Source organism: Microcaecilia unicolor, chromosome 4, assembly GCF_901765095.1.
Source record: "Microcaecilia unicolor chromosome 4, aMicUni1.1, whole genome shotgun sequence".
NCBI lineage: Eukaryota > Metazoa > Chordata > Amphibia > Gymnophiona > Siphonopidae > Microcaecilia > Microcaecilia unicolor.
The window spans coordinates 309,499,662-309,525,417 of record NC_044034.1 but is presented as its reverse complement, the minus strand read 5'-3'; the positions used below and the strand labels follow the sequence as shown (position 1 = coordinate 309,525,417).

General features: G+C 51.7%; 1 protein-coding gene across 1 annotated transcript in view; it reads right to left on the bottom strand.

The window, feature by feature from the left end:
- The window catches only part of CDCA2 (cell division cycle associated 2), a 254,447-nt gene that overhangs the window by 133,027 nt on the left and 95,664 nt on the right, over window positions 1-25,756 (bottom strand). Inside the window, exon 9 of the mRNA XM_030201830.1 lies at window positions 10,808-10,821. Within this exon, the coding sequence (XP_030057690.1) occupies window positions 10,808-10,821 (14 nt within the window). The remainder of the gene's footprint in view (window positions 1-10,807; window positions 10,822-25,756) is intronic.

Genomic DNA, 25,756 nt, shown 5'->3' with positions numbered 1-25,756 from the left:
GCTGAAGGCGCCCGGTGGGAGAGCTTGTCGAGAGCGGTTTCCCGCTGATGCAGTTGGTCCACCATCTGCTCGACCTTCTCACCGAAAATGTTATCCCCCCGGCAAGGGACGTCGGCCAGTCTCTGCTGGGTGCGGTTGTCCAGGTCAGAGGCGCGCAGCCATGAGAGCCTGCGCATCACTATACCTTGGGCCGCAGCACGAGATGCCACGTCACAGGTGTCAAAAATACCCCTGGACAGGAACTTTCTGCATGCCTTCAGCTGCCTGACCACCTCCTGATAAGGCCTGGACTGCTCCGGCGGGAGCTTCTCGACCAGGTCCGCCAGCTGTTGCACATTGGTCCGCATGTGGATGCTCATATAGAGCAGGTATGACTGGATGCGGGTCACGAGCATGGAGGATTGGTAGGCCTTCCTCCCAAACGAGTCCAGAGTGCGAGACTCCCGCCCCGGGGGCGCCGAGGCGGTATCCCTCGAACTCCGTGCCCTCTTGAGAGCAGAATCCACGACCGCTGAGTCATGGGGCAATTGGGGCCGCATGAGCTCTGGGTCGGAGTGGATCCTGTACTGGGACTCTGCTTTCTTGGGAATGGTGGGGTTAGTTAATGGTCGCACCCAGTTCCGAAGCAGTGTCTCCTTCAGGACATTGTGCAGCGGCACCGTGGAGGACTCTCTAGGTGGTGATGGATAGTCGAGGACCTCGAGCATCTCGGCCCTCGGCTCTTCCACAGAGACCACGGGGAAGGGAATGCTGATAGACATATCCCGCACAAAAGAGGCAAAGGAGAGACTCTCAGGAGGTGAGAGCTTCCTCTCCGGTGAAGGCGTGGGGTCCGAGGGAAGGCCCGTAGACTCCTCTGAGGAGAAATATCTAGGGTCCTCCTCTTCCCCCCACGAGTCCTCATCCTCGGTATCGGACATTAGCTCATGTAGCTGAGTCCTGTACCGGGCCCGGCTCGACGTCGAGGCACCGAGGTCTCGGTGTCGTCGAGCGGTGGACTCCCGCGCCGGCGGGGACGGAGCTCCCTCCATCGACGTCGACGGGGACTCCACCTGCGTGGCAGTCGAGACCGGCACCGCAAGCGGCGGCGGTGTCGACAGCCCCGGCGCCGGGCTAGAGCTCGCCGGCGCCACAGTCATCGGCGCCGAGGGCGCAAGCACCCCCGGCGCCGGCACAGCCTGGCGCATCAGCCCTTCCAGGATCCCCGGAAGGATGGCTCTGAGGCATTCGTCCAGGCCCGCTGCCGGGAAAGGCGGTGGGGCCGGTAAGGGTGTCGGTGCCGGAAGCTGCTGGGAGCCAGGAGACGGCACCGAGGTGCCGGAACCCCGACGCGTCGGTACCTCCACAACCGACGGAGACCTCTCCTCTCGACGATGACGCTTCGGCGTCGACTCCTCTTCGGGATGCACCGAGGGCGTCCGGTGACGACGCTTCTTATCCTTTTTTCGATGCACGTCACCGGCGCCGGAGGGCATGGAGGAGGAGGAGGTCGATCCCCCTCGGTCTCGAGGCACCGGGTCAGACAGGGGTCGGTCCCGTGGCTCACGAGCTGAGGGAGTGACCGGGGCCGACTGCCCACGCGGCCTCTCAACCCCACTCTCACCGACGGACCGGCGGGCCAACGGGACCTGTTCTCCTGGGGTCGCTGCCATCGGTGCCGATGTCTCGGGCATCGATACCGGTACCGAAGAACCGGCCTTCGATACCGATGCCGTCGAGGTCGACGTCGAGGGGCCGGCGCAAGTTCCAAAAAGACGGTCCCGCAGAACTTGCCTCGCAACCTGAGTCCGTTTCCGGAGACCGAGACACAAAGCACACGACTTGAGATTGTGCTCCGGCCCGAGGCACTGGAGGCACCAAGCGTGGGTGTCGGTCTGCGAGATCGGCCGGCCGCAGCGACCACACTTTTTAAATCCACTCGGGACCTTCGAGGACATCGACGGAAAAATCGCGTCGGCGAAGTCAAAGTCGTCAATGGTGGCTAAAATCACACCACGAAAAGATAAACGACCGAGCGACCACTAGGCCGCAACGTGGCGTCCCCGCTGGAAGCGAGGGAAAAGGGGAGCGCGTGCTCCTCACGCGCAGAGATTTTCTTTTTTTTTTTTTTTAACAAACAAGAAAAGGGAAAACCGAACGGTAATCCGAGCGAAGCGACGATCCGCGTAAACGCGGTCGAAAAATCCGGCGGCTGAAACAGAGAGAGTGGCAGAAGCACAACTCTCTCCAGTCGCGGAAAAAAAGGAACTGGCGGGAGCGGTCGCGCACGGGCGGGAAGACGGCCGCGCATGCGCGGTGGGCGTGCCCTGCGTGCCGACCGTCCCGCGAAGCTTCTTTCCGGTTGGTGGGGGCTGCCGCGGACGTCACCCAGTCGTGAGAACAAGCAGCCTGCTTGTCCTCGGAGAAAGATCTTTCACCGAAGCGGCACCCAACAGCTCAAATGGGGCTCCCTGAAGAGCACTAAGGATTAAATTCAACTTCCAAGACAGACAAGGACTCTGAAAAGGAGGTGGAGCGAACCTTTCAGAAACTGCACCATGTCTGAATGAGCTGTGAAACACTGGCAAGGAGCCCTCGGAAACAAGCTAGTGCAGCAACCTGCACCCAGAGTTATAAGCCAGCCCCTTTTTTAGACCATCCTGCAGAAAGGCTAAAATCTGAGAAATCAAGGCCTTAAAGAGAGACCAACCACGTTAGGCACACCACGCCTCAAACGTGAGCCACACCCGGGCATAAGCTGAAGTAGTAGAACATTTACGAGCACGGAGCAACGTGGCATCACTGACTCATAACCTTTCTTCTTCAATTTCGCCCTCTCAAGAACCAAGCTGTAAGAGCAAAGCAGGAGACATCCTCCATCTGAACCGGGCCTTGATGAAGTAACCCCGGAAAAAGCGGAAGCTGCAGCAGAGTCTACAAGCAGTCGCATGAGATTGGCATACTAAAGCCAACGAGGCCAGTCTGGGGCTACCAACACCACACGACTCTGATGGCTCCTGATCCGATGCAGGAGACGTCCAATTAGCGGCCAAGGAGGGAAGGTGTAGAGGAGACTGACTGTCGGCCAATGTTGGACGAGAGCGTCCAGACCTGCCAAATCTGACTCTCACCTTCTGCTGAAGAATGCTGGCACTTTTGCATTCCGTTTGCTCGCCATGAGATCCATTACCGGAGTGCCCCACTGCTGATAGATTAGCTGAAAGTCCTTCGACGAAAGTTCCCACTCCGCCAGATCGAGAAGATTCTGGATGAGGAACTTGGCTTGCAAGTTGCGCCGTTGAAAGACAAAGAAGACGGCCTTCCGCCCAAAGAAGCAGGTTGGCTGCCTCTGAGGCCAAAGCTACACTCTGAGTGCCTTCCTAGCGATTTATGTAAGCTACCGCCAACGTGTTGTCTGACAGGACTCGAACCGCTTGACCCTCCAGAAGATCTTGGAAATCCTGGAAAGCTAGGTTGATTGCTCTCAGTTCCGGGCGGTTGACGGACCACTTTTCCTCCATCTGAGACCATAGTCCCTGAGTCACCCAATGAAGACAATGCGCTCCCCAGCCTGAGAGACTGGCATCCGTCACCACAATAACCCAAGGAGGAGACGCTAAAAGCATCCCCCTCCGTAGGTTGCTGGCACAGAGCTACCAGGCCATGCTGCCTCTGGCACCCGGAAGGCACACCAGACAACAAAGATAATTCTGATTGATTGTTACATTTGTACCCCACACTTTCCCACTCATGGCAGGCTCAATGCAGCTTACATGGGGCAATGGAGGGTTAAGTAACTTGCCCAGAGTCACAAGGAGCTGCCTGTGCCGGGAATCGAACTCAGTTCCTCAGGACCAAAGTCCACCATCCTAACCACTAGGCCACTCCTCCACTGAGACATGGGAGACCAGCGACTTAACAAGGCGCGCTGGAGAGGACACATATGAGCCCTGGCCCACGGAACTACTTCCAGAATGTCCATCATCGATCCTAGAACTTGCACGTACTCCCAAGCTCGAGGATGAGAGGACTGCAACAGACTGCGAACAAAGCTTGAGCCTCCTGCTCTCCAGCAAGAAGACCTGTCCCCGAACCGTATCAAATAGCACCCCCAGATATTCCAACATCTGGGAGGAAAGTAAATGGCTTTTGGGAAAGTTGATCACCCAGCCAAGGGACTGAAGAAACTCGATGACTCGCGAGGTCGCGATCAAACTTTCCTGAGATGAATCCGCCCGAATGAGCCAATCGTCGAGATACGGATGAACTCGGATTCCTTCTTTCCGAAGAGAGGCCGCCACCATAACCATTACTTTGAAAAAAATATGAGGCGCCATGGCTAGGCCAAAAGGGAGAGTGCAAAACTGAAAATGGCGCCCCAAAACAGCGAAGCCTGATGAGGGGGCCAAATGGGTATGTGTAAATAGGCCTCTTTCAAATCCAAGGCACTGAGAAACTCTCCTAGCTGAACAGAGGAGATCACCGATCGAACTGTCTCCACATGGAAGTGATGAACCCGGATGCAATCGTTCACTTTCTGGAGGTCGAGAATAGGCCTGAAGGTGCCCCCTTTGCGAGAGACAACAAAGTAAATTGAATACCGGCCAGTGCCCCATTCGGTTCGTGAAACAGGGACTACCGCCCCGATATCCAACAGCGTTTGAAGGGTATCCTGAATGGCCTGCTTCTTGGAGAACGTGACACAGAGAGACTCCAAAAATCCGTCTCCAACGGGAAAGGTAAACTCTAACTTGTAGCCGTCTTTTATAATATCCAAGACCCCCCTGGTCGGACGTTATAGTGGCCCACACCTCGTGATAGAGGGACAGCCGACCCCCTATAGCAACAGTCGAGGGATGGACCTGTGCCCCATCATTGGGGAGGCCTACTGGTAGCCTGAGTTCTGTTGGCAGCTCCCGACGCTCTTTTATCGTTCCGAAAGGAAGGCTTCTGCTGGAACTGGGAACGCTGAAAGGAAGTAGTACGACCCAGACGATAATGGCGCATCTCACGAAATTGAGGTCTAGCCGCATTAGATTTAGGAGCAGACCTAGGCCTGTCCTCAGGGAGACGGTGAGATTTAGACTCTCCCAAATCCTTCCCGAAAAGCAACTTCCCACGAAAGGGAAACCTCGTGAGACGCTGCTTAGAAGCCATATCAGCAGCCCAGTGACGCAGCCAAAGCAAACGCTGAGCTGACACCACCAGAGCCATCTGTTTGGCCGAGGCCCTGACCAAATCATAAAGAGCATCCGCTAAATAAGCGAGCACTGGCTCCATCGGAGCAGCAGCCAAAGACCCAGAGGTCGAATTCTGATCTTGTTCTAGACTCTGTTGAAACCAGGCCAGAAAAGCTCTGGCCGCATAAGAACCACAAACAGCCACCTGTAAGGTTAACGCGGCCACCTCAAAGGAACGCTTAAGGGAAGCTTCAAGACATCTGTCCTGCATGTCCTTAAGTGACACTCCCCCTTCCACCGGGAGAGTGGTTTTCTTGGTGACAGCAGTCACCAAAGCATCCACCTTAGGCAGAGAAAAGGCCTCCAGGGAAGAGGGAGCCACCGGATAGAGGCAGTCATTGCCATAGCCACTTTTAAATACCCCTCAGGGTCAGCCCACTGAGCGGAAATAAGTTCTTGAATAGACTCGTGCATGAAAAAGGCCCTAGAGGGTTTCCTCGTGCTCGCAATCCGAGAATTAAACGCAGCCATGGACAGTTCTTCATGGATTGGAAATATTAAGAGCTGCTAAAGCTTCGTATACGAGAGAAGAAAGCTCCTCACGATGAAAAATGCGCAGAGCAGCAGGATCATCCTGCTCCCCCAGCAGAGGCTCACCCTCCTCAAAGTCTTCCAATTTAGAGGGTCTAGAGGATTACCCAGACCCCATCGCCACTGAAGGTGGGGAAGACCCAGGCATCCCGGACTCCCCCCCCCCCCCCCAATCAGGGAGAACAGACAAACGTCTGCGTTTAGAAGCCATGTACTCAGCAGACAAAGGAAAACCAAAAATCCTCCTGAGAAACCAGGACCTCCCTGGGTTCAAAAGTGGACTGAGGGAAATAAAGAGTCCCCGAAGACATACCCCTCCTGAGCAAATAAGCCTGGTGCAATTACAGAACAAAATCGGGGGAAAATCGCATCTCAAACCCAGCAGGGCAAAAAGCACCACTGAAAGCACCAGTAGGCGTTGCAGCGCCGCTGAAGCGGGAAGACTCCAGAGGAGAAAAAAGTGCGGGCTCTAAAGGTGCTTCCGAAAGCGCTGCAGAACTGAGGGCTGCGTGGTCCAAAACGCGGGCATAGTCACTACTCAGCTGCCCTGCCTCTGCCGTCGCTTCAGCGCACCGTGCCATGCAGAGTACCGCTACCGAACTGCGAGAGCCGCAGCGGGAACACTTCTTCACCGCCTCCGCAGCCATAACAGATGCAAACGTGCTCGCCGGACCCCGCCGCCCCAACAAGAAGTGCGAGGTACTCACCGGCGCCAGAGGAAACCGTATGGAACGGCTGACACTCTCACGAGGAGCCCACAATGGTACTCCCGTCATCCCCACCACAGCCTGAAAGAAATCTGAGCCAAAACAGCCGATTCCAGCAGAGAAAAAACGAATTCTGTTTCACCTTCAGCACTTTAAGCAAGAATGAGTAAAAGGGCTATCAGGCTTTTCTCTGTAGATTTTTTTTATTTTAATTGGCTGCCAGGAGAGATTGATTTTTTTTTTTTTTGCAGCAAACAGGGAGGCAACAGAAAGAGAAGGAGATAGGTGTAGGACAGGGACCTGCAGCACAAGTATGTCCTTAAGGTCGGCACCCTCAGCCAGACGCCCCCATACTCAACTGGCCAAAGGGCCCAGGAGAACCCCAAGAATCCAGGAGCTGGTAAGGATCCGTCTACCACCTGATGGAGATTAACACATATTTTCAAAGCACTTAGCCTTCCAAAGTTCCATAGGTTTCTATGGAACTTTGGAAGGCTAAGTGCTTTGAAAATGAGCCCCAGAGCAGACAGGGAGCTGGGCGTACAGGGTTACGGTTTTCAGTGTTCTATATCTCCACCTGCTGGTAGGCGGATACAACCCACCAGTTCCTGGATGCATCTGCTGCTAATGCTAAGGAATAACAGATAGTATTTGTGCATACTCAATAAGCCATGATGGTGGTCTTGCTAATCAAGTTATTTTTAACCAAACCTCAGGGCTCTGTTTATTAAGGTGAGCTAGTGTTTTTAGCGTGTATCAACGCTAGAGACACCCATATATTTCTATAGGTGTTTCTAGCCTTAGTGCACACTAATTTTTAGCACGTGTTAAAGATGTTAGCGCGCCTATACTGCAGCTTAGTAAACAGGGTCCTCAATTTGCTAGTGATGTTTTGTGTGGGAGGACTGCCAGAACAAACCCTTTTAATCGTCTTTTTCAAATCAGAATGGTTCTACTTCTATCATGCCAGTATCAGTTTCAGGTAACACTGTTTATACTCATATTCTACTTCTATCATGCCAGTATCAGTTTCAGGTAACACTGTTTATACTCATATTAGGGAAATTAACAGTGGAAATTAACTTCTAAATCCAAGCATAGCTAATTGTAAGCCAAAAGCAACTGTCATTTCTGATAGCCAGAAAATCAAATATACCTTGGAAATTTCTTCTGCAGTTTCAGTGCAAACAGTGCCTTCCTTGTCGCCACATAGAAGGTCACTGCTTAGGTGGATGCTTGATAGAGTCTCTTTATCTTCTGATGACGTTAAGCTGATGTCTCCTTCAACTAGCCTTTTTCTCTTAGATGATGGCTCTCCATTAAGTTGTGTTTTTGAATTTTGTTTCTTGAATGGGCTCTTGCTTTCTGTTGTATTTCATACAATATTTCATTAAGCATAAGCATCACTACACACAGTATATCAGAATACCTGCTGATTCAGATTTGGGCTAAAATTATTATTCCACCTCTAAGGAATTTCTATTGCTGAATTCATTGCAACAAACAGTCCTAATTACACTACAAAATGCTGTATGAAAGACAATATTAAAACAATCACGTCTCTACAAAATCTCCTTACTTTTTGTCACCACATATTCTCTCTCTTCCTCAGGGAACTCAAGAACGTTGATATTCTCGTCGTTTTCTTCCAATGACTGGAAAGAGGATCTGAATACAGAGATTTTCTTTTTGAATGAAGAGCTATATGGAGATTTAATTATAGGACATCTATAAGGGCTAACCTGGAAAAAAAAAAGTTTCATGTCAAAACACTGCCATATACTTTATTTACTGCTAAGGACTATACAGTTCTAAAATGGTGATGGGAGAAGGAAAAGACAATGCTATCCAAGTTGACTAGCAGTTTGTCTATCAGGCACAAAGGCTTGTTCTGATGTGCAACAAAATGTAATAAAAATTTGGTTAAACAATACAAACTTAATACACGACCGCAGGAAACGGTGCTTTGCTAAAGATGCAGATGACTGGACACATTTGCAGTTAATGTTACAGGACTCGGGAGGGTGGGAGGGTTAAGTGCCAGTTGCTATTGTTATGAGCAGAGAGGGAGAGGTTGGAGTGGGTAAGGTGGGTTTTGAGGTGGGGGAGACAAGGAGTGGTTTTGTTTTTGTTCTTCTTTTGAACATATTGTGAGAAACAGGGAAACTACAAGTCCCAGAATGCATTGCAAGACAGGAGTATCAGGACAGGGAAAATCTTCAGATTCAGGAAGGAGAAGAGGGGTTTGATTGGGAAATGGAATCAGCTGAGGAGAGTGTGGAACACCCGAGTGAGGGGGTGGAGAATGAGGGGATAGAATGGGAGAACAAGTAGAGGGAGAAGAATTGGAGGAGGAGATGGAGGTTGGAGCAGGAGTTACTGTGGGAGAAGAGTGACTGCTGGAAGTGCCCAAAGGAAAACAATAGTAGCCAACAGAGATCCGGAGGGTGGATGTCAGGAGGTAAATGCTGACAAATGAGGGTGGTGGATCTTTAAAGCCTGGCTGGCCCAAGTGAACTGTGTTTTGAGGCCTGACCCAATGAACTGTGTTACAGCTGGATTAAAGCAGAGCAGTGAATGGAATGGATTAATCCAGCTGCTTAAAGACACATAAGGAACTGAACGGAACTTTGTTTTTTTTTTCTTCTTGGTTTGTTCTTATGGGAGTTGGCTTCTGGAAGGTGTTTTGGAGAACTGCATTCATATATGCACTAGAAGCGAATTCGAAGAAGTGAGTCTGGCTACAGATTATCTCTCAACTAGTAAAAAAAGGCCCGTTTCGTTATGAAATGAAACGGGCGCTAGCAAGGCAATCCCCCACCCTTCCTCGCTGTCTCGCTCTGTCCACTCTGAGTTCCAGACCCCCCTCCCACCCTCCCTCCCATTTCAAGGCTGGCCTGCCTCCCTCCCAGTTCAAGGCCCCCTCCCTCCCCCCTCCCAGTTCAAGGCCTCCCAGCCTCCCAACCACCCATTTCAAAGCCCCCTCACGCCCCTCCCACCGAGTTCCAGACTCCCCCCTCCCTCCAATTTTAACACCCCCCCTCCGCGTTACGGACCCCCCCTGCCGCAACCCCCTCGACACCCCCCTTCCAGATGAAAACACTCCCCCGCCACCGTCGCGTACCTGTGCTGACGGGGGACCCTAACCCCCAACAGCCGAAGTTCTGTTTTCGTCTGTGCCGGCTTGTTGCTTGCTGAATGATCATCTGTTGAAGTTTCTGTGCGTGCGGTCTGATGTCAGACTGGGCCTTCTGAACTTCTCCTTCAAATAGCTCATCTCTTTGCCCCCTAACAATTCTTGCAACACTGGCAAGAAGATGGACATGGCAAAGAAGGGTTCCCAACAAGATGCCTGAAACGCCCAAATCCTCCTAGCCAAACATATAGCCACTAGAAACACTGTCAGTCTTGCAACCTGAAATCCATCAGAAGCCTTGATGGACTCAATGGATGCTCACACTACAGCTGACAAACCTGAGCAAGTTCCATGACGGACAACCAGAAAAAAAACCACACCACATCCAGACGTGACACTAAAGACCTAACCACCACCAAGCCCCAAAAGCAAGCTACAGCTGCTACCTAAGCCTTCAGGGAGGCTAGGGCTAACCCCTTTTCCAGGCCATCCAGCAAAAATAAATAAATAAATAAATAAATCTAGAATTAAAAAAAAAATCTACAATCTATTAAACATATAATGGCAAAGGCAGCACCTGTCAATCTGCAAACCATGCCTCGAAAATCCGCCATATGTGGATGCACACCAGGGATGTCAAAGTCGTTCTGGAACACAATAAGAGCCTCTCACCAGACAGACTATGAGTTCTCTGAGATCCCTATACCAAGGTCTATGAGGCCCATTAACAGCTACTAGAACCACCCACGTGGGATGGTTCTCGATCCTTTGAATGACTGCCCAGCAATGACCAAGTAGAAACACATACAGCAGACCATTTTATGGCCATAGGAAATGAGAGTAGGGTTAAATGGTCACTATTCGCAATAAAGAAAGGTAGTTAGTGGGGTCCCTCAGGGATCTATGCTGGGGCCGTTGCTTTTTAACATTTTCATAAATGACCTGGAGGTGGGGGTAACTAGCGAGGTTATCAAATTTGCTGATGACACAAAGTTGTTTAAGGTTGTCAAATCACGGAAAGATTGTGAAAAGTTGCAAGAAGATATTGCAAGACTAGGAGACTGGGCGTCTAAATGGCAGATGACGTTCAATGTGAGAAAGTGCAAAGTGACGCATTTGGGAAAGAGGAACCCAAACTATAGCTACGTCATGCAAGGTTCAGCGTTAGGAGTCACAGAACGAGAAAGGGACCTGGGAGTCATCATTGATGATACGTTGAAATCTTCTGCTCAGTGTGCTGCTGCGGCTAAAAAAGCAAATAGAATGTTAGGTATTATTAGGAAAGGGATGGAAAACAAAAATGAGGATATTATAATGCCACTATAATCGGTCCATGATGTGACCGCACCTAGAGTATTGTGTTCAATTCTAGTCACCGCACCTCAAAAAAAATATAGTGGAATTAGAAAAGGTGCAGAGAAGAGCGACAAAGATGATTAAGGGGATGGGATGACTTTCCTATGAGGAAAGGCTAAAGCAGCTGGGGCTCTTCAGCTTGGAGAAAAGGCGGTGGAGGGGTGATATAATAGAGGTATATAAAATAATGAGTGGAGTGGAAAAGATAGATATGGAGCGTCTGTTTACGCTTTCCAAAAATACTAGGACAAGAGGGCATGCGATGAAGCTGGAGTGCAGTAAGTTTAAAACAAATAAGAGAAAATTTTTCTTTACTCAGCGCGTAATTCGACTCTGGAATTCGTTTCCGGAGAATGTGGTTAAGGCGGTTAGCTTAGCAGAGTTTAAGAAAGGTTTAGATGGCTTCCTGAAGGAAAAGGCCACAGAATGTTATTAAATGGACATAGGGAAAAACCCACTATTCCTGAGACAAGCAGTACAAAATGCTTTGCTCCGTGGATCTTGTCGGGTGATTGTGACCTGGATTGGTCACTGTCGGAGACAGGGTGCTGGGCTAGATGGACCTTTGGTCTGTCCCAGTGTGGCGATGCTTATGTTATAGTTGAACCAGCTCTTGTATTCCTGCCAATTGCAGCTGTTTCCTGCAACTTAACTTGGAAACCTTTGAATTTCTGCTGTAGTCACAAGATCCATGACAGATCTTCCATACTGCTTTAAAACGCATGCAAAGAACATCCTTGACAAAGTCCAGCCCCATGAGACTAGGATACTTCTGATTAGGAAATCCACCTCACCGTTCATCATTCCTACCATGTGTGCTAATAGGAGATCTAGAAGATGCTGCTCTGCCCATCAATCCGCACACTTCTTCCAAAACCTGCTGACTCCATCCTATTGGCTCACATATGCCATCGCTGTGGCACTGTTCGCCGACATTGGAACTGCCTTGCACCAAAATAAACAAGAACAAATGGCTCTTGCTTCCAATTGAATGACTGGACCACACGGTCTCCCCCCCAGTGACCAGCACCCTTGGGCAATCTACCCCAAAAACAGGCTCCCCAGCCACTGAGGAACCACTCTAGAGACTCCAGACTCTGTCCTCAAACCTGGAGACTGCGCCTTACTGCTCTTAGAAGCGGCAGCACCCACTCCAGGGCCTGTATCTGAGACAACCAGTGAGACAGACGCCCACTGTAATAGACAAATATGCGCTCTGGCCCACAGCACCAGCTTCAGGGTTACTGCCACCCACCATACCTGCAGATAATCCGGGCTGTTGGGTTGCAGTTCCTGAGCAAATTCTTGATCTGTTCTCATAACACCTTCTTCCTGTCCTCAGTCAGAAACATCTTCCTCTTCCAAGTGCTGAAGTGCACCCTCAAATACTCCTGGTCTCCAGCTTACTTTTAGATGGATTAACCATCCATCCCAAATCCTGAAGGTACCCAACTACCTGACCTGTGTTGGTCTCACTCACTCCATAGGACTTCACCCTGAATAACCAATCATCCAAAGAGGAGTGCACCAACACACACACAGTGAAGGCAGCTGTTACCACGAACATCAACTTAGAGAAGCTTCTTGGTTAGTCTAGCCAAATGGAAGGGCAAAAAACTAAAACATGCTACCTGAAGAAACTGAAGAAAAAAAATACAGGTGATCCACCCAAATAGGGATATGGGAAAATTAGGTTCTTACCATGATAATTTTCTTTCCTTTAGTCATAGCAGATGAAGCCATTACGTATGGGTTGTGTCCATCAACCAGCAGGGGGAGATAGAGAGCACTCAACTTTTCACAGTGCCTCATGGCCAGCTAGCTCCACTGCCTCTTCAGTATTTGAAGCTTCCAAAGCAGTATGGCAAACCGCAATGGGAATAACATGAACTTTCCTCACAGCGAACGATGGCCCCTTAACAAGGGCATGAACTCAAAAAAGGAGGGAATGAACTCATCCTCCTGGAGGGAATAAACTCATCCTCCTATAACTGTAACAAGAATCCTGAAGACTGTTTTCAGACTCCCCAAGGAAGGAATATAACTTCAGGAAACAAGAACAGCACCTAAAATCATAATCACTGCAATACAGACAATCATGGCTTCATCTGCTATGATTAAAGGAAAGAAAATTATCATGGTAAGAACCTAATTTTCCCTTCCTTGTTATCAAGCAGATGAAGCCACTACGTATGGGATGTAACAAAGCAATCCCTAAATAGGGTGGGAACAAGCCACACCACGTACTAGCACCTGTGCTCCAAAACGCGCATCTCTCCTGGCAGCCACATCCAGCCTGTAATGTCAGGCGAAATAGAGCTTAGAAGCCCATATTGCAGTACTGCAAATCTCATGAAGAGAGAGTGCTCCAGTTTCCACACAAGAAGAGGAAATCGCTCTTGTAGAATGTGCCTTAAAGGCTTCAGGCGGAGCCCGGCCAGACAGCAGATATGCTGAAAAGATAGCTTCTTTGAGCCAACAGGCAATAGTGGCTTTAGACGCTGAAGACCCTCTGTGAGGGCCTGCAAACAGCACAAAAAGATGATCAGATGTCCTGAAAGAATTTGTAATTCGCAGATACTGCAACAGAGTCCTGCGCACATCCAAAAGGTTCAACAGCCCAAATGAATCTGGAAACTCCTCCTCAACAAAGGAGAGAAGAAAAACAGGCTGGTTTAGGTGAAACGCTGAAACCACCTTAGGCATGAAGGAAGGCACGGTCCGAACCGTGACCCCTGACTCTGAGAATTACAGAAAAGGGTCTCTACAGGACAGCGCCTGGAGCTCTGACACCCGTCTCGCCGAGGTAGTGGCCACTAAAAAGACGGCCTTCAGTGTCAAATCTTTCTCTGAAGCACGCCGAAGCGGTTCAAAGGGAGCCCCCTGAAGGGCCTTCAATACTAACCCCAGGTTCCAATCTGGACAAGGTGCCCGCACGGGAGGACGGAGCCGAAGCACCCCTCTAAGAAACCGTGCCACATCTAGATGAGCAGCTAAAGACACGCCTTCAACCTTGCCATGCAGGGAGGCCAATGCTGCCACTGTCACGCCCCTTACCTGCGCCGCCCTGCCCGCTGTGATGCCTCGCTCCGCGAGCAGGAGAGAGCGGGGTATCGCTGGCTATGGGCGGCGTGTTCGGGGAGTCCTGCCTGCCTCCTGGACGGTGCCGGTTCGCCGCTATAGCGCTGTGGCGGCCGGAGAGCGCCGGCGCTGCCAAAATGGCCGGCGCTCACAAGCTGGAGAGTCTCTTCCGGGTGCGGGACCCGGGAGCATAGAGAACGCCCCTTCTGGGCCCGGATTGGCTGGTCGCGGCTGGACTCCGCCTTCTCTCTGTGACCAGCCTATCCAGAGCCCTGGGGCTGGTTGTTGGCTCCACCTCCCGGACAGCTGATGATTGTCTTCCTGATGGAGGGGGCTATTTAAGTGCAGACGCTGGCAGAACACTTTGCTTCGGCTTCTGCTTGTGTGGATACCTGAGTTCTGTGTGTTTGGATTGTTTTCCTGCTGTGAATCTGTTTGGACCTGGACTTTGCTTTTGCCTGCCGCCTGCCTTGAACCTCTGTTTGGACCTGGACTTTGCTTTTGCCTGCCGCCTGCCTTGAACCTCTGTTTGGACCTGGACTTTGCTTTTGCCTGCCGCCTGCCTTGAACCTCTGTTTGGACCTGGACTTTGCTTTTGCCTGCCGCCTGCCTTGAACCTCTGTTTGGACCTGGACTTTGCTTTTGCCTGCCGCCTGCCTTGATCCTCTGCTTGGACCTGGACTTTGCCTTTGTCTTTGCCTGCCTTGAACCTTTGGTTGGACCTGGACCTTGTCTCTGGCCATCTGTCTGCTGTCCATCCTGTGTACCGTCCTGCCCTCCTTTGGAAGTTCCTGTCCTGACTCTCCAGGTAAGATCAGAACTGTCTGGCTGCCAGACATTGTTTGGCACAGGGGCTCACATATCGTGGTATAGGCCTGACAGAAAGCCGAAGCCATGAGCTCGCCAGATAAGCCTGATCTGACCGACTTGGCCCAAGCTCTTCAACAACAACAGGCCCAGCTCAATAGATTGTCTGGAGTACTGCAAGATGTATGCTCACAGATGTCGGCGCAGCGAGGACCGTCTCCCGGAGCAAGTAGGACATCTCCATCTCAACCTGCCTTTCGTCTGCCTGAACCTACCCGGTTTGACGGCACACCCTCCGCATGCCGCGGATTCTTGAACCAATGTCAAATGCTCTTTGACATGCAACCTGCTTCTTTTCCTACGGACAAATTAAAGATTACCTACATCATTTCGTTACTCTCCGGTCCTGGCATGGGCGTCACCCCTCTGGGAACAACAGGATCCTCTCCTCTCAGAACTAGGAGAATTCCTGCGTCGGTTCCGCATGGTATTTGATGTTCCAGGGCGCCCCTCTTCTGCTGCAGGTGAGCTACTACGGATTCAGCAAGGGAACAGTTCGGTTGGAGCCTATGCTATTCGATTCCGCACCCTGGCTGCGGAACTTAAATGGAATCAAGAGGCTCTTACGGCCATTTTCTGGCAAGGCTTGAGTGGGCGCATTAAGGACGAGCTAGCCGGCCGTGAGATTCCTAGTACTCTGGACGCTCTAATATCCCTATGTATCCGGATTGATGTCCGCTTCCAGGAACGGGCACGAGAACAGGTTGCCTCTCGTCCGTCTCGAAGGATCTCCCCTCAAAGACAAAGTACAGTCTCTCCTCAGGAAGCTGCGGGCCCGGCTGCGGAGGGATCGGAAGAGCCTATGGTGATTGGCAGGCACCGACTGTCAGCTGTTGAACGGGCCCACCGGAGGGATAATAAATTATGTATGTACTGTGGGAAACCTGGTCATTTTGTGAAGGGGTGTCCCAACAAGCCGGGAAATGCTTAGACCCTAGCCTTGTGGAGGGGGTGGTTTTGGGTCAATCAGGAACCCTTCCGGATAATTTAATGACAGTACCGATTATCTTACTTTGGCAAGAATACAGAATAAACACCCTAGCCTTGCTGGATTCAGGAGCAGGAGGCAACTTTATTGATGCTAGCCTACTTCAGGGCCTAGGAAGGCCGGTTATTCCCTGTAAACCAGCTCTTCAAGTGACGTCCATTCATGGCTCTACTCTTCCCCAGCCGATTACTCATCTCACCCTTCCGCTTCGGATGCAGGTGGGTCTTCTCCATCATGAGGAGATACAGTTTCTTATTTTACCTCAAGCCATTCATCCTGTAATTTTAGGTATGCCCTGGCTGCGGCTGCACGCGCCCTGCATAGACTGGCCTTCGGGAGAGATCAGTCACTGGAGTGTTCGTTGTTTTGAGACCTGTCTGACACCAGTGCACCCTCCTCCTACTAAGGTGCCAGCTCTACCTGGAGTCCTCCATCCCTGTGAGGCCTGTCTTCCGAGGGAATATGATGAGTTTTCTGATGTCTTTGATGCCCGGGAGGCGGATTCCCTCCCACCCCATCGCCCTTTTGATTGTCCCATTGAGTTGTTGCCCGGCACGATGCCTCCTAGAGGAAGATTATATGCCTTGTCCCGGGATGAATCTGCTGCCATGCGGGACTACATTCGGGAGAATCTTCGTAAAGGATTCATTCGACCGTCTTCTTCTCCTGCCGGGGCGGGGTTCTTTTTTGTCTCCAAAAAGGATGGGTCCTTGCGGCCCTGCATTGACTATCGAGGGCTTAACAACATCACAGTCAAGAACCGTTATCCCCTTCCGCTTATCCCGGAGCTTTTTGATCGACTCCAGGGGGCGGTTATTTTTACTAAGTTGGATCTCCGAGGGGCCTACAACTTGATTCGTATCCGCCAGGGGGACGAGTGGAAGACTGCGTTTAATACTCACGAAGGCCATTTTGAGTATCGTGTCATGCCTTTTGGTCTTTGTAATGCCCCGGCTGTGTTTCAAGATTTCATCAACTTCATTTTCCGGGATCTCCTTTATTCTTCAGTCATTGTTTACTTGGACGATATTCTGATCTTCTCTGCTTCCCCGCAGGATCATCCCAGGCATGTGCGCACTGTGCTTCAACGGCTCCGGGATCATCGACTGTTTGCCAAATTGGAAAAATGTGCGTTTCATCAATCCACTATTCCTTTTTTGGGACATATTATCTCTGCTGTTGGATTACAAATGGATCCTGCTAAACTACAGGCTATCCGTGACTGGCCTCTTCCCCAAGGTCTCCGGGCTCTGCAGCGTTTCCTTGGCTTTGCTAACTACTACAGACAATTCATTCCCCATTATTCGCTCCTCACAGCTCCTTTGACAGCCCTTACTCGGAAGGGGGCGGATGTTCGGCACTGGTCTCCAGCTGCTCTGGAGGCCTTTTCTGCCTTGAAGACGGCTTTCTTGTCTGCATCTGTGCTCCGTAGTCCTGATGTCACGAAGCCTTTCATTGTGGAGGTGGATGCCTCTGCTTTGGGGGTTGGGGCTGTGCTGTCCCAGACGACTTCTTCTGGTAAAAGACACCCTTGTTTTTTTTTTTCTAAGAAGTTTTCTCCAGCAGAACGTAATTATACCATCGGTGACAGAGAGCTGCTGGCTCTGAAGCTCGCCTTTCAGGAGTGGCGATACCTGCTGGAGGGGGCTGCTCATCCTATTACAGTCATCACTGATCACAAGAACCTGCTTTATTTGCAAGATGCCAAACGCTTGAATCCCCGGCAAGCCCGATGGTCACTGTTTTTTGCTCGTTTTACCTTTCACTTGGTGTTCCGTCCCGCGGAGAAGAATATACAGGCGGATGCTCTCTCCCGAGCTTTTGATGTACCTGAGGAACCTGAGGAGCTCTATCCTATGCTCAATCCTGCTTGCCTTTCCCCTACTGTGGGGGCACCCGCCTGCCTTAAGACTTCTGTTCCTGCCCGGTCTCGTCGCAAGGTCCTTCTGCTGCTTTTTCGGGACATTTTGGGTTTCGTAAAACCTATCATCTTATTTCCCGTTATTTTTGGTGGCCCCACATGGCTCAGGAGATTCGGCAGTTTGTCTCTACATGTCCTACTTGTGCCCGTACCAAGTCTTTACCAGGCAAGCCGTGGGGGCTTCTTCAACCATTGCCAGTACCCCACCTACCGTGGCAGGAGGTCTCGATGGACTTTATAACTGATCTTCCTTGTTCCAAGGGCAACACGATCATCTGGGTGGTGGTGGATCGTTTTTCTCGCATGGCACACTTCGTACCCATGCGGTCCCTGCCATCCGCGACGGCTCTTGCTTCCCATTTTATCCAGCACATTTTTCGGTTGCATGGACTGCCGCAACGTATCATCAGTGATAGAGGGTCTCAATTCACCTCTAAATTTTGGAGATCTTTATGCTCAGCCTTTGGGGTTACCACGCATTTCTCTTCAGCTTACCATCCTCAGACCAACGGCATGGCAGAGCGTACTAACCAGACCCTGAAAGCTTTTCTTCGGGCCTTCACTAATGCTCGTCAAGATAATTGGACTGATCTTCTGTCCTGGGCTGAATTTGCCTACAACAATAGTTTCCATTCTGCTTCTCGGACATCACCCTTCTTTACTGTTTTTGGACGTCATCCTCGTCTTCCACCTCCGATTCCTTTGACTGAGGCCTCTCCACTGATCCGGTCTACCCTCACCACCATTCATGCCACTTGGAGGACGGTTCGTCAGCAGTTGGGGAGGGCGGCCGCACGGTACAAGCAGTTTGCTGACCGGCTTCGATGTGCCGCTCCCGTATTCCAGCCAGGACAAAGAGTATGGCTCAGCACCAAGTACCTCAAACTTCGTCTTCCCTCCCTTAAGTTTGCTCCTCGCTTCATCGGTCCATTTTCTGTGAAATCTAGAGTGGGGACGGTGGTCTATAGTCTTCACTTACCTGGTTATCTTCGCATTCACAATGCTTTCCATGTGTCTCTGCTTAAGCCTTTTAGGACTTCCCACTGGCATCCTGCACCAAAGAAGATTCTGGTTCCAGACTCTGACCCTGATCCTGAGTTTGAGGTAAAGGAGATTCTTGACTCTAAAATTCAACGAGGTCGATTATTTTACTTGATCTCGTGGAAGAACTTTGGTCCTGAAGATAACTCCTGGGAGCCAGTTGAGAATATCCTTGCTCCTGATTTGTTGCACGAGTTCCACTCTCGCTACCCTAAAAAACCAGGACCGAGACGGAGGAGGGGGGCTTACGGGGGGGGGGGGGGGTACTGTCACGCCCCTTACCTGCGCCGCCCTGCCCGCTGTGATGCCTCGCTCCGCGAGCAGGAGAGAGCGGGATATTGCTGGCTATGGGCGGCGTGTTCGGGGAGTCCTGCCTGCCTCCTGGACGGTGCCGGTTTGCCGCTATAGCGCTGTGGCGGCCGGAGAGCGCCGGCGCTGCCAAAATGGCCGGCGCTCACAAGCTGGAGAGTCTCTTCCGGGTGCGGGACCCGGGAGCATAGAGAACGCCCCTTCTGGGCCCGGATTGGCTGGTCGCGGCTGGACTCCGCCTTCTCTCTGTGACCAACCTATCCAGAGCCCTGGGGCTGGTTGTTGGCTCCACCTCCCAGACAGCTGATGATTGTCTTCCTGATGGAGGGGGCTATTTAAGTGCAGACGCTGGCAGAACACTTTGCTTCGGCTTCTGCTTGTGTGGATACCTGAGTTCTGTGTGTTTGGATTGTTTTCCTGCTATGAATCTGTTTGGACCTGGACTTTGCTTTTGCCTGCCGCCTGCCTTGAACCTCTGTTTGGACCTGGACTTTGCTTTTGCCTGCCGCCTGCCTTGAACCTCTATTTGGACCTGGACTGCTTTTGCCTGCCGCCTGCCTTGAACCTCTGTTTGGACCTGGACTTTGCTTTTGCCTGCCGCCTGCCTTGAACCTCTGTTTGGACCTGGACTTTGCTTTTGCCTGCCGCCTGCCTTGAACCTCTGTTTGGACCTGGACTTTGCTTTTGCCTGCCGCCTGCCTTGAACCTCTGTTTGGACCTGGACTTTGCTTTTGCCTGCCGCCTGCCTTGATCCTCTGCTTGGACCTGGACTTTGCCTTTGTCTTTGCCTGCCTTGAACCTTTGGTTGGACCTGGACCTTGTCTCTGGCCATCTGTCTGCTGTCCATCCTGTGTACCGTCCTGCCCTCCTTTGGAAGTTCCTGTCCTGACTCTCCAGGTAAGATCAGAACTGTCTGGCTGCCAGACATTGTTTGGCACAGGGGCTCACATATCGTGGTATAGGCCTGACAGCCACTTGCACCCGCAGGGAATTATAGGCCAAGCCTTTGTGTACACCATCCTGCAAAAAGTCCAGAATCGGCGAGACAGGAGCCCGCAATGGAGAAAGCGCTCTTGAAACACACCAGACTTCAAACTGGCGCCAAATCCTGGCATAAGCCACGGAAGTGGAGCGCTTACGGGCCTGCAGGAGAGTGGAAATTACCTTATTTGAATAGCCTTTATCTCTCAATTGCGCCCTCTCAATCGCCAACAGGTGCGGAACCAGAGGTAACGGAAAGGGAGCCTCCAACGGCATCTGTTGGAGGTCCGCATACCCAGGCCTCATGGGCCAATCCGGGGCGATGAGAACCACTTCTCCTGGATGCAGCCGAATCCGCAGGAGCACTCGCCCTATCAAGGGCCACGGAGGGAAGACATACAGCAAGCCCAGGGGCCAGGGTTGAGCCAAGGCATCCAATCCGGCAGAGCGAGGATCCCTCCGTCTGCTGAAGAAGCACGGGACTTTGGCATTGGAACTGGTTGCCATAAGATCCATCACTGGCTTGCCCCATTTGGCACATATCTGCAGGAATACATCGTCTTGCTAGTTCCCACTCCGCTGGATCGATCTGATGCCTGCTTAGATAGTCGGCTTGCACGTTGCTCTGACCTGCAATGTGAGCTTATGACAGGGAATGTAGATGCAGCTCGGCCCAGTGGCAAATTTGTTCGGCCTGCGCGGCTAGAGCTCTGCACTGAGTGCCGCCTTGTCGATTTATGTAGGCCACTGCTGTCGTGTTGTCCGATATCACTCGGACAGCCAATCCTTCCAGGGTCACTTGAAAGGCCAGAAGAGCCAGAAACACCGCTTTCAACTCCAGGCGGTTGATAGACCACTCCGACTCGTTGGGCGTCCACAGACCCTGGGCATGCTTCCCCTGGCAATGTGTGCCCCAGCCCTTCAGGCTGGCATCTGTCACCACTAGGCACCAATCGGGGAGCGCCAGCGGCATTCCCCGCCGCAACATGCTGTCCGAGAGCCACCACTCCATACTGAGACGGGCCACAGGGAGTCAAGAAAGTCTGCACTGATAATCCTGAGATACTGGAGACCATCGTTGAAGTAGAGAATACTGTAGAGGTCTCAGGTGCGCTCTCGCCCATGGCACCACTTCCAAGGTGGCCGTCATCGATCCCAACAGCTGGACAATATCCCAAGCTCGCGGGCGGAGCATCCTCAGGAGCAGACGGACCTGATTCTGAAGCTTGCACCGCTGTCAGGTTCTCAGGTTCAAAGCCCGCGGGGCCGGGCTCTGGAGCAAACGTGAGCCCTTGGGCTGCTGCCGAGGAGCGACAGCAGCAGGCAAAACCCACCAACCAACACTGGGTAAGCACACTGGCAGGGACTGCAGGCACTGCCCAGTGAACCGGAACACATGGACTGGAATCCCCCGGACTGGAGGACACAGGACTGGAACACACACCAGACCGGAACACACTGGACTGGAGCACACCAGACTGGAACACACACCGGACCGGAACACACCAGACTGGAACACACACCGGACCGGAACACACTGGACTGGAGCACACTGGACTGGTCCGCACAGCTTCACCTGCGCTTAGCTACTAAGCCCCCCAGAAGTTGAGCTCCTGGGTTCGAGTAGCCGGCAGGACTTACTGGATACCGGATGACATAGGGACCAGGACTGGAAACAGAAGTGCTCCTAAACCTAAACTGATCTACGTGCTCCCAAGCCCTAAACCAGCAGGAGTGTTCCTAACAGTAAACTGACAAAAGGACTTCCTAAGCCCTATACTAAACAGGAGCTCCTAAGCCCTGCTCAAGAAAGGGACTTCCTAAGCCCTAAACTAACAGAGCAGGGAACTAAACACAAAGCTAACACAGGTGCTACTAAGCACCAAGCTACAAGCAGAGCTCTACACTAATAAGCTAAACACAAAACTAACAAGCTACCTAAGCACTGCTCTAGCAAGCTAGATACAACTAACAAGGTGCTTCCCAAGCACTATTCTGGCAAGCAACCAGAAGAGCTCCTAGCACTAAAAGGGAAGACAGGGGAGCCACAAGGAAAAAGAAGGGAAGCTAACACATAAGCCAAAAGTGATTCTAAATCACCAAACACCAACAGCAAAGACTGCAATGCTCCCACTAGCACAAACACCAGAAGTACTTCTAACAGCAAACTCTGCAGTGTTCCTAACACCAAACCCTGAAGTACTTCTAACAGCAACAGAGCTTCCAAAGCCCTACACACAGCAATGCTTCCAAAACCAAGAGGGAAACGCAGGAAAGCTAAACACACAAACACCAGTGCACACTGCACTAACACTAACCTGGACCTTAGCAAAAGCAAGCAGGGAAACTAGACACAAAGTCAGAAGTGCACACTGCACCACCCTACCTAAAGCAAACACAACTGTTGCAAAGACCCTGAAGGAAACAACACCACTTCCTTATCAAGGCCCTCCCTGATGATGTCACACTCCCTAGACCTAGGCAAAAGCACACTGACCCAGAGAGGCCCAACCCACACCAATGCAACACTGTGAAGCACTTGAAGCCAGTACACCCAAAGAGAGGTAGAGCAACTCAGGCAACACACACACAGGTGCAGTATAGTGAAACAATTAGAGCCATGCTGCTGGAAGCTGCCAGCACAGAGAGACAGAGCCAGCTCAGAAAGGACAGAGAAAAGAAGCAGAAGCCAGCTAAGAAGCTGACCTCCAGGAAAGAGGTAAGTTTGAGAGGGGTTCAGACCCCAATCATAACAACCGCCTTTGCTCGGGAAGAAACACATAGCCCGAGGCTGTGTCGAACCTGGCCCCCAAATATTCTAGAGATTGCGAGGGGGTCAGGTAACTTTTGGCCATATTGACGACCCAGCCCAGAGATTGAAGGACTGAAACCACTCTGGCTGTAGCTAGATGACTCTCTTTTTCTGAGTCTGCTCTGATGAGCCAGTCGTCTAGGTACGGGTGAACCCAGATACCCTCTCACCTGAGAAAGTCCGCTACTACCACCATTACCTTGGAGAAGGTTCGGGGAGCTGTGGCAAGGCCAAAAGGCAAGGCCCGAAACTGGAAATGTTTTCCCAACACTGCAAACCGCAGAAACTTCAGGTGCGGGGGCCAAATTGGTAATACAAGTAAGCTTCTTTCAGGTCCAGAGACGCGAGGAACTCTCCTGGCTGTACCGCCGCAATGACGGAGCGCAGGGTTTCCAAGTGAAAATGCCGCACTCTTAAGGACTGGTTTAGCTCTTTTAAGTCCAGGATCAGGCGAAAAGACCCGCATTTTCGTGGCACCACAAAGTAAATGGAGTAGCGGCCTAGACCTTGTTCGGCGGGAGGCACCGGGGTCACAGCCCCTATCTGGCACAGACTGTGCAAGTCTCTTCTACCGCCGCCCGTTTGGCGGCAGAACCGCATCGGGACTCCACAAACACGTCTCTCACCGGGGCATCAAATTCTATTCGGTATCCGTCTCTGATCAGGTCCAAGACCCACTGATCTGCGGAGATTTTGGCCCACTCCTCGAAAAAGAGGGAAAGTCTTCCTCCGATGACAGGAAACGAGGAGGGGGCTGGCACACCATCATGGAGAGGGTCACCCCTGAACTCCAGGCCTTGAACCGGCAGCTGCGGAACGTTTGTCCAAGCAAAAGGAGTTTCTCTGCTGAAAGCGGGCACAAGAAGTGAACCCAGCAGCACGCCCTGGGCGGTACCTTCTAGCTTCATGGAAGCGAGGTCTGTAAGAGGAGCGGACTGCCTGACCCTTAGAGGAAGGCTTCGGCCTATCTTCGGGCAAGCGCTGAGGTTTGGAATCCCCCAGGCCTTTAACAATGTTTTCCAGCTCATCACAAAACAGAAGAAGGCCTTGAAAAGGGCAACTTCACCAACCTTTGCTTAGAGGCCATGTCCGCCGTCCAATGTCGTAGCCAAAGACTGCGGCGAGCCGTCACTGCTACAGCCATTTGTTTAGCCGAAGCTCTGACCATATCATAAAGGGCGTCAGCCAAAAAGGACAAGGCCGACTCCATCCGTGGAGCCACTTCAGATAAGGTCTCCGCTCCATCACCGGGCTGTTCCACTGCCTGCTGTAACCAAGCCAGGTAGGCTCTAGCAGCATAACAACTGCAAGCAGACGCCCGAACAGTGAGACCTGCCAAATCAAAGGACCGCTTCAGAGCTGAATCAAGCCTGCGGTCTTGAATATCCTTCAGGGCAACACCTCCTTCAACAGGGAGGGTAGTTCTCTTTGTCACAGCTGTGACCAGGGCCTCCACTTTAGGCATTGCAAAGCGAGCCAAATGTTCCTCACTCAAAGGGTATAATTGCCCCATAGCCCTGGCAACCTTCAAAGGTCCCTCGGGGTCAGCCCATTGAGACAGAAATAAGCTCTTGGATGGAGTCATGCAAAGGAAAGGCTCGAGCAGGCTTTCTGGTACTAGCCATCCTTGGATTAACAGAGGAGGCTGTGCCACTCCCAGGATCTTCAATCGAGAGGGCTTGTAAGGCATCTGAAATAAGCGCTGGCAGCTCCTCGCGGTGGAAAATCCTCACCGCAGACGGATCATCAAGCTCCTGTGGCAATTCTGCACCCGACTCTGGCTCCTCAGCCCAAGAAGTTCTGCCAGACCCCTCAGAATCCTCATAGCCCAACCACGGGGAGGGGGGGGGGGGGGGTGCGCCACACTCAGAATGGGAATTAGCCCTTCTGCGTTAATCAGGAGGATAAGAAACAGGCAAAGGCAGAGGGTCCGAAGATCCCTGTGGAAAAGCTCTTTTAAGCATGTATGCCCTATGCAGCATTAAAACAAAATCAGGGGAGAAAACCGCTCCCTGACCGCCCGGATCCTGCCCAGGGCTATCAGCTCTATTAGCCTCACTCAGAGGACCACCCACCCCCGGATTCAGGGCGCTCCGTCGCAACGGAGGCCGCACCATGTGGAAAATCCAAAATGGCATCTGCTGCCAGCTCAGAGCGCGAAATCGCCGCTCGCCATGCTCGGGCCGGCTCTATCGTCTGTACAGCACGAATTACAGAGCCCCGCTGCTGATTTGCGCTTGCCACAGTTAGAACAGCGCTTTACAGTCTCCGCAGCCATCGCCGAAAACGGCGGTAAAATTCAAAAATGGCGGTTCGCGCCAAAAACGTCCCGATCGCGGGCCCACCCTGGAGGAGTCAGAAAACACTCTTACCTCACTAGACCGAGTATCACAGCTCCGGTCCTGCAGAAGAATCTCAAGAAAAACCTCTTTTCCAAGATCGCTTTTTTTTTTTTTTTTTTTAAACGCTGTGAAAAAAGCAGAGGCAAAAGAGGTAAATAAAATCACTCCGGAGGCTCAGAAAAGTGGGAAAGGCAGGGAAAGGCGAACCAATGTGCCTGCATCCACTGAGTGGGAAAGGACAGGGAAAAGCAAGCTAATATGTCCACATCCACGGGGGCATGGGTAAGGCAGGGAAAGGGCTGACCTATGTGCCTTCAAAGTGAAGCTGCTATAGCTTCTAACACCCCGGCTAACAACTGGCAAGCCAGGAGCCACCCCAGGCAGATTTTTGATGGCGCTCGAAGAAGCTGCAGCCACCCTGCTTGGGGAGATAGAGATGTAACAAAAAAATTAAAAATACTGAAG